The following is a 16,375-nucleotide window of genomic DNA, read 5'->3' as shown; positions in this document are numbered from 1 at the left end:
ATTTGCCTACCTTAAATTATTACCAATCATTTTATACTACTGTAGAGATTTTAAGATGTTTATTGTTTGTCAGATTTTAACGATTGAAGGGGGGGATGACTTCAGACATGTGAGTTACTCTACTTAATGAGAAAATGTAATAGTAATCAGAAATGCCTTGTTTTTAATTCTGTTTCACCAGCTCATTAGATGAATGCTATTGTTCTTGAAATTTTCTTGGTTTCAGGATAGCATTCTCTTTCAGTTTATAGTATCCTCAATGCCCTTTCCAGTTTCATTTCCAGTAATAGCATTCTTTAATACAATGCATCATATAAAAATTTCATAATATATAAGACATCTTAGATTTTTCATTAAATACAGCAAGCTTTAGTACCATTTTTTTTCAGCCATACTTCTGAATTAGAGTGTTAGGTAGTTGATACATGTAAAAAAAATGTAATGCAATGATAGATAATGCTAAAAATTCTGCATTATTAAAAGTAAAAAAATACTATATCTGGGAGTATTTAGATCTCAATTCCATAAGATAGTAAAATAAGAGAAAACAATTAACCAAATAAATCTGAAAAAACCAAGTTACGGACATGTTAAAAGACACCATAAATCCTATAATTATTCATGTTGAATTGATCAGAATTTGGTGTGAAGAGTGGCTGGAAATTAAAGGGACCTCTGCAGTCAAGTTTAGTAAGTAATTAAAGAGAGCTGGGTATTTATCAGTATATAGCCTCGTATGGATTCAAAAAAGGAACAAAATTCAGAATGTATTGACTGGATAATCATCATTCTGTTCCTTAGTTTGTTCTGGTTGAAATTTGCTATTGCTTGCTAGTATTGGGCAAATTGGCTCTCTAGTGTAATAGAGTATTCCTCTATTATTTGTGATAGTGAAAGTATCAGGTGTAGGGATCTTATGCATAAAACAATATGTAATGCAGCGGAAAAAGAATCCCTCCAGAGATTCTTGCGAATACCGTATACTACGTTTTCCTACTCAGTTACATAGAATCATTACCTTTGTTGCGTGAACCAGTACTCCCGACAACAACTTTGGATACAGATCTCAATGCGATCAGCATATTCGCACCTCTACGGTATCTACACAAACACGTTTTCGTCCGTCTCATGAACTCACGATTTGGAGAAGAAAACAACCTTGTTATGCTGGCAACAAATGAAGTTCGGCCCAGAGAGGATGGAGAGGAAGAAGAATCAAATACATCTTTATGAAAATGAATTCCAAAAGCCTTTTGTACTCATCCAAGGAATACCAAAAGTTTTTGCCTCTTGGTCTTCTTTTGATTAATGCTCACCATTAAGCTCTTTAATGGACATTAATCCTTGGTGGTTGAGTCTAATCCATTGAATCTAATTCGGATTAGATTCAATCCAATGATCCAATGGTTGGATTCACTTTAGTCTAACTCAACTCAATCCAATAATCTTAGGGTCTATCATATTTTAGTCAAACTAAAATAAACTCATCTCCAAATCAACATGCTCTTTGTGTGTGACCTAATAGGTTCTTGTAATGTTAGCAATGTATCTAAAACCATTTTAGATACATAGTGATATCTAGTAATGCATCATTACTACCTAAGTGATGAGAATGTCAAGATTCTATAAGTACCCCGTGGCAGTTTTGATGTAATCAACGAAGTCAAGTTAGGTCCTATATGTTTTGATATCCTTGTGTCTAAGTGTGTAGGAACTTAGGAGCATAGTAAATCGAGCGAAAGACGCAGCTAGAGAGAAGGACGGCACGGGAGAGAGTCGACGGGCTCGGTGCGTCCGAGGGACGAGATGTTGCGGAAGAGTATGCTGGAAGATGAGAAAGAGGCGCGCGACGTTTTCGAGGGACAAGAAGCCGGAGCAGAAGGGCGTTCGAGAAGGTCGGAAAATGGGTTCGGGTGAACCCTATTCCGGATGACCGAAATCACTCAAGCGAGCGCAGCTGGAGTGGAAGACCCGGAGAAAAAGTCAATCGGAAGTTGACTGTGCTCCGGGCGCCCATACCACCCAGACTGGGTCTAGGTGCTCGGACCTCCTCGACACAGGGCGCCCCGCGAGCGCCCTGGTCATGGGTTGAACGAGCCCGGTCCAGGCGCCCGGACTAGAAAAGTTATTAAAATGCCAGCTGTCGTGATCCGTTGCAACGGGGATAAAATTTTATCCCCTTCCAGGCACCTGGAACCCTTCCAGGCACCCCGATCAGGGCTATAAATACAACCTTGATTTCAAAAGCTAAAATCAACACTTATAATAGATTCTAATTGAGTTTAACTTTGTAATTATAAGCTTTGATTGCTGTAAGAGCCTTCTCTGCCTGAAGGAGATATTAGTGAGCTTTCAAACATCTTGGATTAGTAATCCCCTGATTGCAACCAAGTAACTTTCGGTGTCTTTGTCTCCTATTTAATTTGTGTATTATTTCTTTTTGTATAAGTGATTGTGTTAATCAAGCTGCAAGTTTCGAGAAAGGTGTTTTTACTTTTACAGGGCAATTCACCCCGCTTGTCGGCCGCTAGGGAACAACAATTGACATCAGAGTAAGGTTCGGTTCAGAAGGACTAGCCGTCGACCAAAGCACAAGAGATGATCGGACCGAGCATCTATCCACCGAAATTCGAGGGGGAATTCGCGAACTGGAAGAAAAAGATAGAGGTATTTTTAAAATAGATTTTGAATTATTAATTATTATGAAATATGATTTTGTAGCCCCGAAAGACAAAGAAGAATATCAGTGGATGAAGGAGGAGCAAGCCGACTTCGTGGCAAATGACAAAGTAGAGTTCCATCTGCTGAGAGTTTTACCGCCACAAAAAGTCAATCGGATCGGAGCCTACGAGTCAGCCAATGAGCTCTGGGAGAAATTCCTGGAACTACACGAAGCGACGAGGCAAAACTAGCGAGACGGGATCTGCTCCGAAACTAGATCAGCAACCTCCGATTAGAAAAAGGCGAATCCGTTGCACACCTTCATTCAAGGATCAAGGAACTCATCACCGGACTCACGAATCTCGGAAAAAAGGTAACTAATTGAAATTCACTAAGGTACGCGCTTAACGCATATCCTAGAACTTCTGAATGAGTATCCTTAGTAGATGCATATTGCATCTCTAGATCTAGAGATAAGTACAAGAGTTATCTTCAACATTTGAGATTCACGAATTTAGAAATGCAAGTCTAAGAACAAAGAAAATGAGAACATTGCCTTTAAGGCAAAAATTGACGAACAAGAGTCCGAAACATCTCTTGACGATGACGAAACGACGTTCATGGTAAGGAAATTTAAAAAGTTCTTTAAAACTAATAAATTTACTCAAGTACAAGATAAAAGGAAAATAAGATGCTACCACTGCGACGAAGAGGGGCATGTTAAAGACAACTACCCAAAGTTGAAGAACAAGGAGAAGAACAAGAAGTCAGTCCAGACAAAGCATCGAAATCTAAAGGCAACGTGGGACGAAATGTCATTCGAGTCGAAGATCAAAGCCCTCGTCAGACTTGCGTTAGCAGCAAGTCACCAAGAAAAAGAAGACAAAGCAAGCTCTTCCGAAATGAGCATCGAGAGCATCGATGAAGGCAGAGCAACATCAGAAGGAAGCAACACTTCAGGGGGAGCTTCAGATTACGGGATCGATAAGGTAAGTCAGGCACGTCTCAACCTGATAAGTTATTTCAGTTTATAAAAATGTTATAAAAAAATGTCTGTAAATTAGAAAAAGAAAATGAAAAGTTAAAATTAACGTTAGCAACATGTCATTGACTAGAGGATTTCGACAAGATAGAAATTAAAAATGGAAATAGAAAACCTAAAGAATTCTGCATGTTCGAATATAGCTATTTCTAATTTCAAAATTTATCAAAGACTAAACTGACACTTTAGATATCATAAGGACCAAATCAGAAAATTATCAACAAAATATATCCCTAAGAAATTTTTAATTAATCGGAAGGAACCTATATTGGGTCTAAAATTATGCTTAAATTGAAAAGTTATTATGCATGTTTTATTTTTAATTTTATTTCATATTTTTACTTAGAATTATCAAATAAATTGTTCCACATAATTTTTGTTAGAAATTAATTAAAATTATTTTTTTTCGAAAAAGAGAATTTCATTACTTATCTATAGAAAAAATTTCAAAATTTTTGACTGTTGTATTATTTTTCTATGATTTTTTTTTAACAAAATTCATATTCTTCGATTTAAAAATATTTTGCAATGCTATTTTTTGTAAAATTTATTTTTTTGTGAAACATTATCTTTTTCTCTATCTAAGATTTTTTTTTTGAAATTTTTTTGACCGTTGGAGAATTTTATATAAATTACTTATCCAAATTTAAAATTTTAATATTAAAAATTCTTCAGAATTTAATTCTTTAAAATTTATTTTTTTAAAGAAAAATACTTACTATTATACATTCTCAGAAAATATTTCACGATTTTTCGAGATTAATAACTATTTTTTTTAATTTTTTTTTGAAAATATGTATTTATGGCGAAAAGAATTTATCTCAGCTCAAAATAATTTTAATCTTCTGTGAAAAATTTTATATCTACTGTAAATATATTTGTTCAACTGTTATAAAACTTTCAGAATTTGTTTAAGTCTAAAACTACTTTTTAAATTAACAAAAAAAAGTGTCTGTATCCCAAATTTAAGAGTACATTTTTTTCTGGATATTCATCCATATTTTTTTTCCCTTTAACTTTATATTTTTTTTAAAAGATATATTCTTGCTTTACCCCTGCTTTTAATGTGATCAAGGGGAGAGAATTAAAGGTTAAGTCTAGGGGAGGGTGACATTATTGATTTTTCGCATATTAAAATTGCAAAATTTATTTCATATTAAAATTGCTAAATTTATTTCAAGTATAAATATTTAAAATTTTATACTTATTACCTTACTGTTATTTATGTTTGATTTACCCTAACTTAACTTGGGTTGCTCACATGAAAAAGGGGGTAAGTATCCCGTGGTAGTTTTGATGTGATCAACCAAGTCAAGTTAGGTCCTGCTGTATTTTAATATCTTTGTGTCTAAGTGTGCAGAAACTTAGGAGCACAGTAAGTCGAATGAACGACACATCTAGCGAGAAGGACGACACAGAAGAGAGTCGACGGGCTCGGTACGTCTGAGGGACGAGGTGTTGCTGAAGAGTACGCTGGCGGACGAGAAGAAGACGCGTGACATTTCCGAGGAATGAGAAGCCGGAGTGAAAGGACGTTCGAGAAGGTCGGAAAATGAGTTCAGGTGAGCCCTATTCCATCAGAGTTTTAAAGGAAGAACCAGTAAGCATGGCTACCCCTTCAACAAAGGGTAATTTTAAAAGAAAGGATAACTCTGAATGGTGGAATTTACCAACGGCTCAACAACAAACGGGAGCTATTCTTACACTTCCTACTCAGTTGCACCTAATAGAAGATGTATTTCTCCGATGGGAAGCCATTACCAAGAATGTGGTAGCACTACAAAATTTCACTGATCCTCTAGACAAAGCTGAATATATTGAAAATTTGCTCGGGGAAACAGAAAGACTAACTTGGATTCAATGGCGTATGACCTATCATAATGAATACCAAGAATTAGTCAATGCCAGTGATGGAAGAAATGGTACCCAGAATATTATTTCTCAGATAAGAAAAGTATTCTTATTAGAGGATCCATTTCAAGGATCCACTGACATGCAAGACAGGGCTTATAGAGATCTTGAGAGACTTACATGCCCTCAGGTAAAAGATTTGATTCCATTTCTAATAGATTATATGACTCTTGCAGCAAAAACAGGAAGACTCTTCACTGGGCCAGAATTATCTGAAAAATTTTGGCTAAAACTTCCTGGAGAATTGGGGCAAAGAATAAAAGCAGCCTTTGAAGACAAGTATCAAGGAAACACCACAGGGGTACATCCAAGGGTAATTTTCACATACAAATACCTTGAAGAGGAATGCAAAAAGGCAGCCTTCAGTAGATCTCTCAAAGACCTATCATTCTGTAGTAAAGTACCTATTCCTGGATACTACAAAGACCCAAAAAAGAAATATGGGCTTAGAAGGTCTACTACCTACAAAGGCAAACCCCACCAAACTCATGCGCGGATAGAAAAGAAGAAGCACTTACTCCGCAACAAGAAGTGCAAATGCTTTCTATGTGGTGAAGAAGGTCACTTTGCACGAGACTGCCCTAGAGAATACAAAAATACAAAGAGGGTAGCTCTATTTGAAGGACTAGAGATACCTGATGATTATGAAATATTATCTGTACAAGAAGGAGATGAGCAATCAGATGCTATCTTTAGTATATCAGAAGGAGAAGACCATCAGGTGAACACCATCCTTAACCAAGAATTCTTATTCGTTTTTATCGAACATACAAACTCCTATATGATAGGAAAGACAGAAGGATGACAGCCTATGGTTAAAATTTCCAAATTACAACATGATTGCAACCACGTATGGGAAGTCAATGGAGAAATATCACCTCTACACCAGAAATGTACATGTTGTAAGAGAGAAACCATGCAAAGACACCGTATGCACTGTGGTATTTGCAAAATAACATCATGCGGTATGTGTACAAGGAATTACTTTGATATGAGTATTCCTGTAGAAAGGTCAGTTCCTGTTCCTTTTTCTCCTAATACTTTAATTCAGGAACATCAAAACTACATTACTTGGGCAGTAGCGGAAATGGAAAGGTTAAAACAGGAGGTCGCAAGTGCTAAGTTATTAGCAGAAATCCAGATGGAGTCTCTGAGGAATGAATTTGCTATTGAAAAAGAAGAAATACTAAGAAATCATCAGGCTGATAAATTAGAAGTGGACACCGAAAATGAAGAACTCAGACTCAGAATTGACCTCTTGGAACTTGAGAAGCGTGATCTTGGGAAGAATCCAGAAAAAGAACCTATCCATCATGAAGGTGAAGAATTCTATGAAGAGGAAGAAGAAGGGTTACATGTATTAATTGATTCAGGGAAAGAAAAAGTATTTTCTATTGAAGAAGCAAAGCAACCAAAACCCAAGACAAATGGCCTCTTCAATTTGGTGGTTGAGCTCTCTATCCCAGGGATAGAAAGTTTTAAAGTAAATGCCATTCTAGATACTGGTGCAACTACCTGCTGCATAGATCAGGTATCAATACCCCCCCTTGCCATTGAAAATAATACTTTTGTTGTCAACTTTAGCGGCATCAATTCTAAGACAACGGCCAATAAGAAATTGAAGTACGGCAATATGAAGATTGAGGATCATCAATTCAGGATACCTTATATATATGCCTTCCCCCTTACATTGGGAGGTAACATTACTATGATTCTTGATTGCAACTTTATACGCGCTATGCATGGAGGAGTCCGTATAGAAGGCAATGAGGTAACATTTTATAAAAATGTTACTACTATTCATACTCAACAAATTGTCCCTGCAGCTTCTATTATTGAAGAATTGGAACTCGAAGAGGAAGAATATGTACAAATTCAGGAGCAGGTATGTACATGGCAACCAGGACAATATTTGCAAGATTTAATTGCTGAACTAACCAACACTGGTTATATTGGGGATAACCCCATGAAGTTCTGGAGTTTTAATCTGGTCACTTGCAAGCTAGATATTAAGAATCCGGATCTGACAATTGAGGATAGACCACTCAAACACGTAACTCCTCAAATGCAAGACTCATTTAGAAGACACATTAAGTCTTTACTAGACCTCAAGGTTATCAGGCCAAGCAACAGTCGTCACAGAACTACAGCAATTATAGTCTACTCTGGCACAACTGTTGATCCTAAAACAGGAAGGGAAACGAAAGGTAAAGAACGGATGGTCTTTAATTACAAGAGACTAAATGATAATACCCACAAAGACCAATATAACCTTCCAGGTATTAATACAATAATACACCGAGTTGGAAGGAGCAAGATTTTCTCAAAGTTCGATCTCAAAAGTGGCTTCCATCAGGTAGCTATGGATCCTGAATCAGTACCATGGACAGCCTTCTGGGTGCCAGATGGCCTTTTTGAATGGCTTGTTATGCCTTTTGGCCTTAAAAATGCTCCGGCCGTCTTCCAACGCAAGATGGATAACTGCTTTAAAGGTACTGAAAAATTTATAGCAGTTTATATTGATGACATTCTAGTCTTTTCAGAGAATGAAGAAGAACATCGTGAGCATTGCAAGGTCCTTCTAAAGATTTGTCAGCAGAATGGGCTGATATTGAGCCCAACAAAAATGAAGATTGGGAGCCCAACAATAGAATTTCTTGGAGCTACTATTGGGCATTCAAAGATCAAATTACAATCCCACATAATCTCAAAGGTAGCAGATTTCAGCAATAAAGACCTTCAGACTACCAAAGGATTGCGATCTTGGCTTGGAATTCTTAATTATGCCCGTTCTTATATCCCTAATCTGGGAAGGATACTTGGTCCCCTATACTCAAAAACATCTCTAAACGGGGAAAAACGGATGAATACCCAGGATTGGGCATTGGTGGAGAAAGTAAAGGCAATTGTCAAAACACTTCCTGACTTAGCAATACCCCCTTCATGTTGCTTTGTTATCATCGAATCTGATGGATGTATGGAAGGCTGGGGAGGAGTTCTAAAATGGAAACCCCAGAAATTTGACCCAAAATCTTCAGAATTAATATGTGCCTATGCAAGTGGCAAGTTCTCTCCACCAAAATCTACAATCGATGCTGAAATTCATGGTATAATGAATTGCATGAATAGCTTCAAGATATACTATCTTGACAAAGAAGAGCTTCTAATCCGAACAGACTGTCAGGCGATTATAAGCTTCTTCAACAAAACAGCACAAAATAAGCCTTCGTGCGTTCGCTGGATAGCTTTTACTGATTTCATTACCGGCTTGGGCATTACTGTACAATTCCAGCATATAGACGGTAAGGAAAACCACTTGGCTGATGCTTTATCCAGACTTGTCTGTTTTCTTATAGGCCCATGGAGCCCATCCGACGAAGATATGACCATCATGGCTCACTTCGAAGTAACCTTGGAGCAACTGAAGAGCAGGCCACATATTCAAGCCCTCCAACACCTTACGGGTCTTATCCACTACTGGACCAATACGAAGAACTCGCTGAGGGAATCGGACCTAGCACCAACACTCCCTATGAAAAAGACAAAAGACAGCACATGGAGGACATCGAAAGCACTGCAGCAAGGAATCTACTCAATAGCCTGTGGGAACTCAAGCTTATCATCAACGCTAAGGAAAAAGACTTTGCCAGACGCTGCCAAGTCAAAAGAGGACTCCACCTTTACTTCCAAGACGCTTTACCAGAAGTGATGCAGACTAAAGGTGCATTATTGGACACCTTTATTCACGTGCAAGGAATCGTCCAGAAAATAAAGGAGACACCACCATAAAAAGCAGAGCAATGGTGGGCCCTAAAAATCCAAAGAGATAATAGCAAATCTTTTCGCATGGGTTGAGCCTCGGGGAGCCGCCCATCTGTAAAAGAATATAGCTGTAAAGGCATGCATTATTAGCATTGAAAAAGAGATAAAGCACTTGTGAATGATGATGGGGCCCAATGAGCACCCAGTTCACAACCCAACCTTCTCATCTTTTTCTCTATATAAGCATCCTAGTTTCTCATTGCAGAACACACACCGCTTCACGGTACAAGTTCTACTTTGAGCAGTCTAAGCTTTCGGTTCTTGTAAGTTCTTAAGTTCTTAAGTTCCTTTTCTTGTAATTTAGTCCTGTACTTTTCTCTTTGGTACATTATCTAAGTTATTTGAAAAGAAGACGTTTTTCCGCACACACTTATGGTATCAGAGCTAAGTTTCATGGCTGAGTAAAGACTTACAGGGTATTCATAGGGGAAAGGTTGGGAAAAGGTGAAAATTTCTTTATATTCTATTTCCTTAAGCAATAACGGACATCTTTTAGTTAAAACTAGGACTAGGGAATTGCAACTGTTGATCAGTTATAGCGAAAATCGAAGGCATGTCTAGCGAATTGCAACTGTTGATCAGTTATAGCGAAAACATGTACTAATATAGTGTCTTAATAACCAAACCCTGCAAACCTTCAACTGAAAATCTGTGGTAATAAAGCGACCGGGGAACGACGGGTGGATTGCAAAAGAACAGGTCCTAACTTGGTAACTAGGCAAGGGATGTCGTTTGTAAATCCAAGGGCACACCTGTGTGAGCAAGAAAGCCTCTAGAACCCTCTAAGCCGTAAGCTACAGCTTTTAAGAAGATGGTAAAAAGGGTAAAGTTATAATTGTGTCTATGTCTAGACGCTGGGAAGAACATATTCAGGAATGATACACCAAATCCCATACCTCGAACCTAGAATACCTTGATTTAGCAAAAACAGAGAAACAACCTACCAAAAGAGAATTAGCTCACAATATTTCAGTAATTTACGACAGAGTTTGTCTTTCCTGTAGAGTACACCTCAAAAACTTCAAACAAATACAGGAACAATTAGAGGAATTAAAAACTGAAAACCGAAGCCTTAGTGAATCATTAAGAAACCTTACTAAGGAAATTCTAGAAAATAAACCTCTAACAAGCAGGCAGTAGGGCAGCCTAAATTAATTGAACAACAGGCTATAAAGTTATCTGAAGAGTTGAAAAGAAAAATAGATAAGGTGGAAACCCTACTACACAAAGTTGAAAGTTGGGTCTCTTCATGAGCTACATCAATACTAAAGCCACAAGCTCCTACAAAGAAGCACTCCAGGCTACAGAAGAAATTGAAGCTCCAGCAATAGGTTTTTGCAGACCAGCTGACTACAAAGGAGGTATTAGCAGTAATACTGCAATCATTAAGCAAGCCAATACGCAGATCTAGCTCCTAGTAACAATTCTAGAAAAGCTTGAATTCTTGGAAGATAGAATCAAGAAGCTTGAAGCAAGAGAAGTTCCACAACAACAGGCCCTTCCCGAAGCTATAATACAAAGTATAACTGACAGGGTTAAAACTTTGTCCATTCAGGATAAGCCAAAAGAAGCAAAAGGAACATTGAGAGTGTTCACTGATCCATTCCAAATTCTTAAAGAAGAACAGGCCAAGACAAAGAAGTAATGGCTCAACATACTCGGAACCCCCCCGTCACAACTATAGCAAGGACAGAGGGAGCACCTCTATTTGAGGACCAAGTAAGAGAGTACCGTCAAAATCAGAGACGGCGGTACAACACACAAAGAGCAATACAAAGAGTTGCAAGAAGGATAACAGGAGGAGCTTATAATAACTCCTTGGAGCAACAACTTGATCCTCAGACCCAGCTGAGACTCTCTATGCAAGAGAGAGCCTCCATAGTCCCAGCTGAAGTTTTATATCACTCTCGAAGAGATGATGTGCACCATAGGGTGTACGTTCATAGATCTGAAGAAGCTATGCTGGTCACTAGTAACCAGATAGACCGGGCATTCATACAACCAGAAAGTTTCACCCAGCTCCAAAGAAGTGGCATGCGCTTCCTTCACATGGGTGTTATACAAGTAAGAATCCAGATTCTACATCGGCAAGAGGAAGGAACTTTAGCTTTAATTGTCTTTAGGGACAATCGATGGCAGGGAGACCAAGCCATCTTTGCCACAATGGAAATTGACTTAACTCACGGAAGTCAATTGGTGTATGTTATCCTGACACAATGCTTACAATTTCTGACTTTTACAAAAATATACAGGTGTCAATTCTTACAAGGTGATATGAAAACTGGAGGAACGGTGAAGCAAACTTACTAGTCACCAGAGGACTGGTAGGACGTTTATCTAATACACCCAATGTTGGCTTTGCTTATGAAGTTCAGAATGTGGTGGATTATTTGGCAAGTCATGGAGTAAGAGCTCTTCCGGGAAGAAGTTATAATACCAGGGATGTCCTTGGACATAACTGGATTATAAGGCAATCAATGGTAAATATACCCATGCAGCCAACGGAAATAAATACAAGAAACATGCTTGATGGGAGTGTCTCTCTACAATTTGACAACTATCAAGCTACGGCCTCAGCGGCTCCACCAAAATTTAACTTTAATGACGAGGAAGTTCCATCAGATGAAGAAGAAATTCAAGGCCATACAATTGCAGTGCTTGTGGAAGAAGGAAGACCTGAGAAAGAATTGCTAGTCAAAAGAATATCTTCACTAGCGCAGCTCCCCATCAGAAGAACATCAGGAGCGGCAGGGTATTGATATTTCTATTACACATGCACAAGATATACCCGCTAATGACAGGTCTCTGTTATCAACCGGCATTTGCATACAAATTCCTCAAAATACTTACGCCAGGATAGCCCCTAGATCAAGTGCGGCGCTAAGAGACATTATTATTATGGGAGGCGTTATTGATTCAGACTATCGAGGCGAGGTAAAAATTATGGCTTTCAATATAACAAATGATAATATATTTCTTAACAGACAGGAGTGTATTGCCCAACTCATAATAGAGCATATTGTTACACCAAATGTGCGGGAGGTAGAGGAACTCAATACTACCCCAAGAGGAATTTTAGGTTTTGGCTCAACAACGATAAGGCATGGTTGCTCCCACACCAAAGCTGATCCAGAATGTACTGGGTGCCATTATTGTTGTAGCGATGAGGAATATGCTGCGGACTATGATGAATATGTTGTTGCCTGCCCTCTACCTGAACAAACAACTGCTCAACAGCAACAAGGAAAAGAGGCTATGGCTATCAAACCTTTTCCTAATGAACAATTATTAGCAATGCAGAAAAAGGCCAGGCAGTATGCTGTAGAACAACACAAGTTTTATGAGGAAGAGGCATATCTGAACCTTCTAGATGAAGCACCATCCATGCAACGTAGCCTTGCAATTACAACAAGGCGGCTACGGAATTCCAGGGAATATAGGCGACAGCTGCAAGCAGAATTAGATTCCCTGCCTTCATCCACATCCTCCCAGGAGTCATCAAATCCTACACAGTTCTTATGTATGCTTATAGAAACTAACACTGATGATGACTATCTTGATTATCTGCAATATTTAGCTTTACAGGATACACCTCAATATCCCACTTCGGAAGACGAATTTGTCAATCCGTTCGCGGAAGCTGGTGGGAATGAGCACATCATTGCTACAACTACTACAGCAGCAACCACCTCTGGTATTTCAGAAGAATGGGTTTCGGATTATCCAAGGTTACAGCAGCTACAAGAGCAAATTTATTCTCAAGAAGCATCTTCCTATAGGCCACCTGCCGATACTACAATGAACCCTGTCGGCTATCCTCCCAACAGAGTTTTAAAGGAAGAACCAGTAAGCATGGCTACCCCTTCAACAAAGGGTAATTTTAAAAGAAAGGATAACTCTGAATGGTGGAATTTACCAACGGCTCAACAACAAACGGGAGCTATTCTTACACTTCCTACTCAGTTGCACCTAATAGAAGATGTATTTCTCCGATGGGAAGCCATTACCAAGAATGTGGTAGCACTACAAAATTTCACTGATCCTCTAGACAAAGCTGAATATATTGACAATTTACTCGGGGAAACAGAAAGACTAACTTGGATTCAATGGCGTATGGCCTATCCTAATGAATACCAAGAATTAGTCAATGCCAGTGATGGAAGAAACGGTACCCAGAATATTATTTCTCAGATAAGAAAGGTATTCTTATTAGAGGATCCATTTCAAGGATCCACTGACATGCAAGACAGGGCTTATAGAGATCTTGAGAGACTTACATGCCCTCAGGTAAAAGATCTGATTCCATTTCTAACAGATTATATGACTCTTGCAGCAAAAACAGGAAGACTCTTCACTAGCCAGAATTATTTGAAAAATTTTGGCTAAAACTTCCTGGAGAATTGGGGCGAAGAATAAAAGCAGCCTTTGATGACAAGTATCAAGGAAACACCACAGGGGTACATCCAAGGGTAATTTTCACATACAAATACTTTGAAGAGGAATGCAAAAAGGCAGCCTTCAGTAGATCTCTCAAAGACCTATCATTCTGTAGTAAAGTACCTATTCCTGGATACTACAAAGACCCAAAGAAGAAATATGGGCTTAGAAGGTCTACTACCTACAAAGGCAAACCCCACCAAACTCATGCGCGGATAGAAAAGAAGAAGCACTTACTCCGCAACAAGAAGTGCAAATGCTTTCTATGTGGTGAAGAAGGTCACTTTGCACGAGACTGCCCTAGAGAATACAAAAATACAAAGAGGGTAGCTCTATTTGAAGGACTAGAGATACCTGATGATTATGAAATATTATCTGTACAAGAAGGAGATGAGCAATCAGATGCTATCTTCAGTATATTAGAAGGAGAAGACCATCAGGTGAACACCATTGTCTTAGGCGTCACTGCCTCGTGGCCCCTCTCGCCGCCTTCGCTGTTCGCCGACCACGCCGACTTAGGCGCCATCTACCGCTTTTCTCTACACATGGACCACCTCCAGCGACCGCTATTGGCCACCCTCATCCCTCTGCAGCGCCAAGGGTGTAGTCCTTGCGCTCAGGGGTCGCTGCCCACGTGCTACACTCAGCCGGCGCGGTCTCCTTCAGGACGTCATAGCACCGTCTCTCTCGTCGCCTCAGTGCAGGCCACCTCCGGGTCGTCCGCACTGTCGTACGACTCCAATGTTGATCGTGCCTCCGAGCCCTCGCTGCTAGGGGGCTCTGGTTTGATTGTGCTCCGTCTTTGCTATGTTCCAGTCTTTGTGCTGTCCGACCTGTGTTAGATTCTGGGTTGTGTGTCATATCTCGGCCTGCGTGTCGATATTATGTTTCGGCTTTCGTTTCGCCATTGTATCCCGGCATACGTGCCGATGTCTTATCTCGGCTTGCGTGCCGATGTGATAGCTCGCCCCGCGTGCCGATGTGATAGCTCGCCTTGCGTGCCGAGGTCGCATCCGGTTTTGTGCCGCCGCTTCCTGCTCCATGCCGCGTCTGGCTCCGCTTCGTCAGATTCAGCTCTTCATCTGACTCGGAGTCATCTACTTTTCCGAGTCACGACCACTCGAGCAGCGTCCCATCCGAGGGCGCTCCCCTGGGTCAGGGTACATTCTCTATTCATGTTCTATGCGCATTTCGTTATTATACATATTAGTCTGCTACTTATATATTCGTTGGATCTGCCTCGAGTCTCAGGGTACCAGAGACCGGGGCAACCCAGTAGCTGGCTGTAGGTAGCGTTGACCAGAAGACTTCTAACGACTTGGTAACATATAATACATCTCAGCATACTCTCCTCCGGGTCATCGCAATTCGGTCAACATTCCATCCACCTCGTCCGACGGTCTGTCTGACTCAGATTCCGGACAGGATCAATATATATCTACAGTCTTCCACTATCAATTTAACCAATTGATATGCTGTAGACTAGAACCTACTACTATCCTAAGACATTATTATACTTATTCATCTGGCATAGATCTGAAGTAAATATAATAATTATTATCTTTTATTAATAAAATATGATATAATATGTCCTAAGTCAATAAACTTTTGATTAACTCTTAGGGCTTGCACTAACACCAGGATATATAGAAATTATCCAGCAGGAGAATTGATGCTGAAAATATAAACTTTTATTCAAAATGTTTAGTCATGCAGAAATCAAATTTGACAGACCAAAATTCCAAGAATGGATAAGCACCAAACTGTCATGATGGTGGACTTTTGTGTAGGTAATAGACTGTTGACGCGCGGTCCATGAATGCAGAGGAGAATATCGTGTGTACTTATCATCAATGTTTTAGCCATTAGCCAACATAACTGAAATATCCAATTCTCATAAAGCCACTTAATTCACATGGGAAGTTCATATTAGTAGCTAACTTTACAAGTGTTCATTGACATTTTTATCTTGCTGAATGCTGAACATTTTTGAACTTCTGGTTTTTTACTACACTTTTGCCTTTTAAACAAAGAGTGTGACAAAATTCTCCTTGGAATACTCTTCCAGGATTTTATTAATCCCTGATAGATAATAAAGGTCTTATTACCATCTTAGGATCAGAAGCATATTTTTAGAACATTGGTCTCATGGAGGTTATCTGAATTCTGAACCTTTATTCATTGAAAATATATACTTCCTATTTCACATTGAATTGTTTTAAAATTCTACATTGTGGGCTAGCTTGATTATTGGCTGTATGATTCTTTTATCCAACTGCGAACTGTATTCAAACTCACATTTCATATTTGGGTGACACTACTTGTGAATCATCAGATATATCACATCAGTCATTCCAATTGGTGCCATGTTTGCAATGACTCTTTGGCTCGGAAATATTGCCTACCTCTATATATCAGTTGCATTTGCTCAAATGCTGAAAGCACTAGTGAGAATTATTCCGTCACCTTATTGTGGTTTGCTTGCTGACTATTTATTTTCTG

General features: G+C 39.1%; 1 protein-coding gene across 6 annotated transcripts in view; it reads left to right on the top strand.

Moving 5' to 3' along the window:
• Positions 1-16,375, top strand: part of LOC121996166 (probable sugar phosphate/phosphate translocator At3g14410) — a 34,822-nt gene that overhangs the window by 9,294 nt on the left and 9,153 nt on the right. For 2 of the 6 annotated variants that reach the window (XR_006115981.1, XR_006115982.1), the window contains 3 exons: positions 74-109; positions 2,503-2,667; positions 16,209-16,320. Coding sequence is in view for 2 of the 6 variants with exons in the window: in XM_042550015.1 (XP_042405949.1) it covers positions 74-109; positions 16,209-16,320 (148 nt within the window). In the remaining 4 variants the exon portion in view is untranslated. Of the gene's footprint in view, positions 1-73; positions 110-2,502; positions 2,668-2,708; positions 3,035-16,208; positions 16,321-16,375 lie in introns of those variants that run through there. The other 4 variants (XR_006115980.1, XM_042550015.1, XR_006115983.1 and 1 more) reach the window with 3 other exon arrangements.

This window comes from Zingiber officinale, chromosome 6A (assembly GCF_018446385.1).
Source record: "Zingiber officinale cultivar Zhangliang chromosome 6A, Zo_v1.1, whole genome shotgun sequence".
NCBI lineage: Eukaryota > Viridiplantae > Streptophyta > Magnoliopsida > Zingiberales > Zingiberaceae > Zingiber > Zingiber officinale.
Note: the sequence above shows the minus strand (reverse complement) of the source record. Positions and strands in the feature narration are given on the sequence as shown.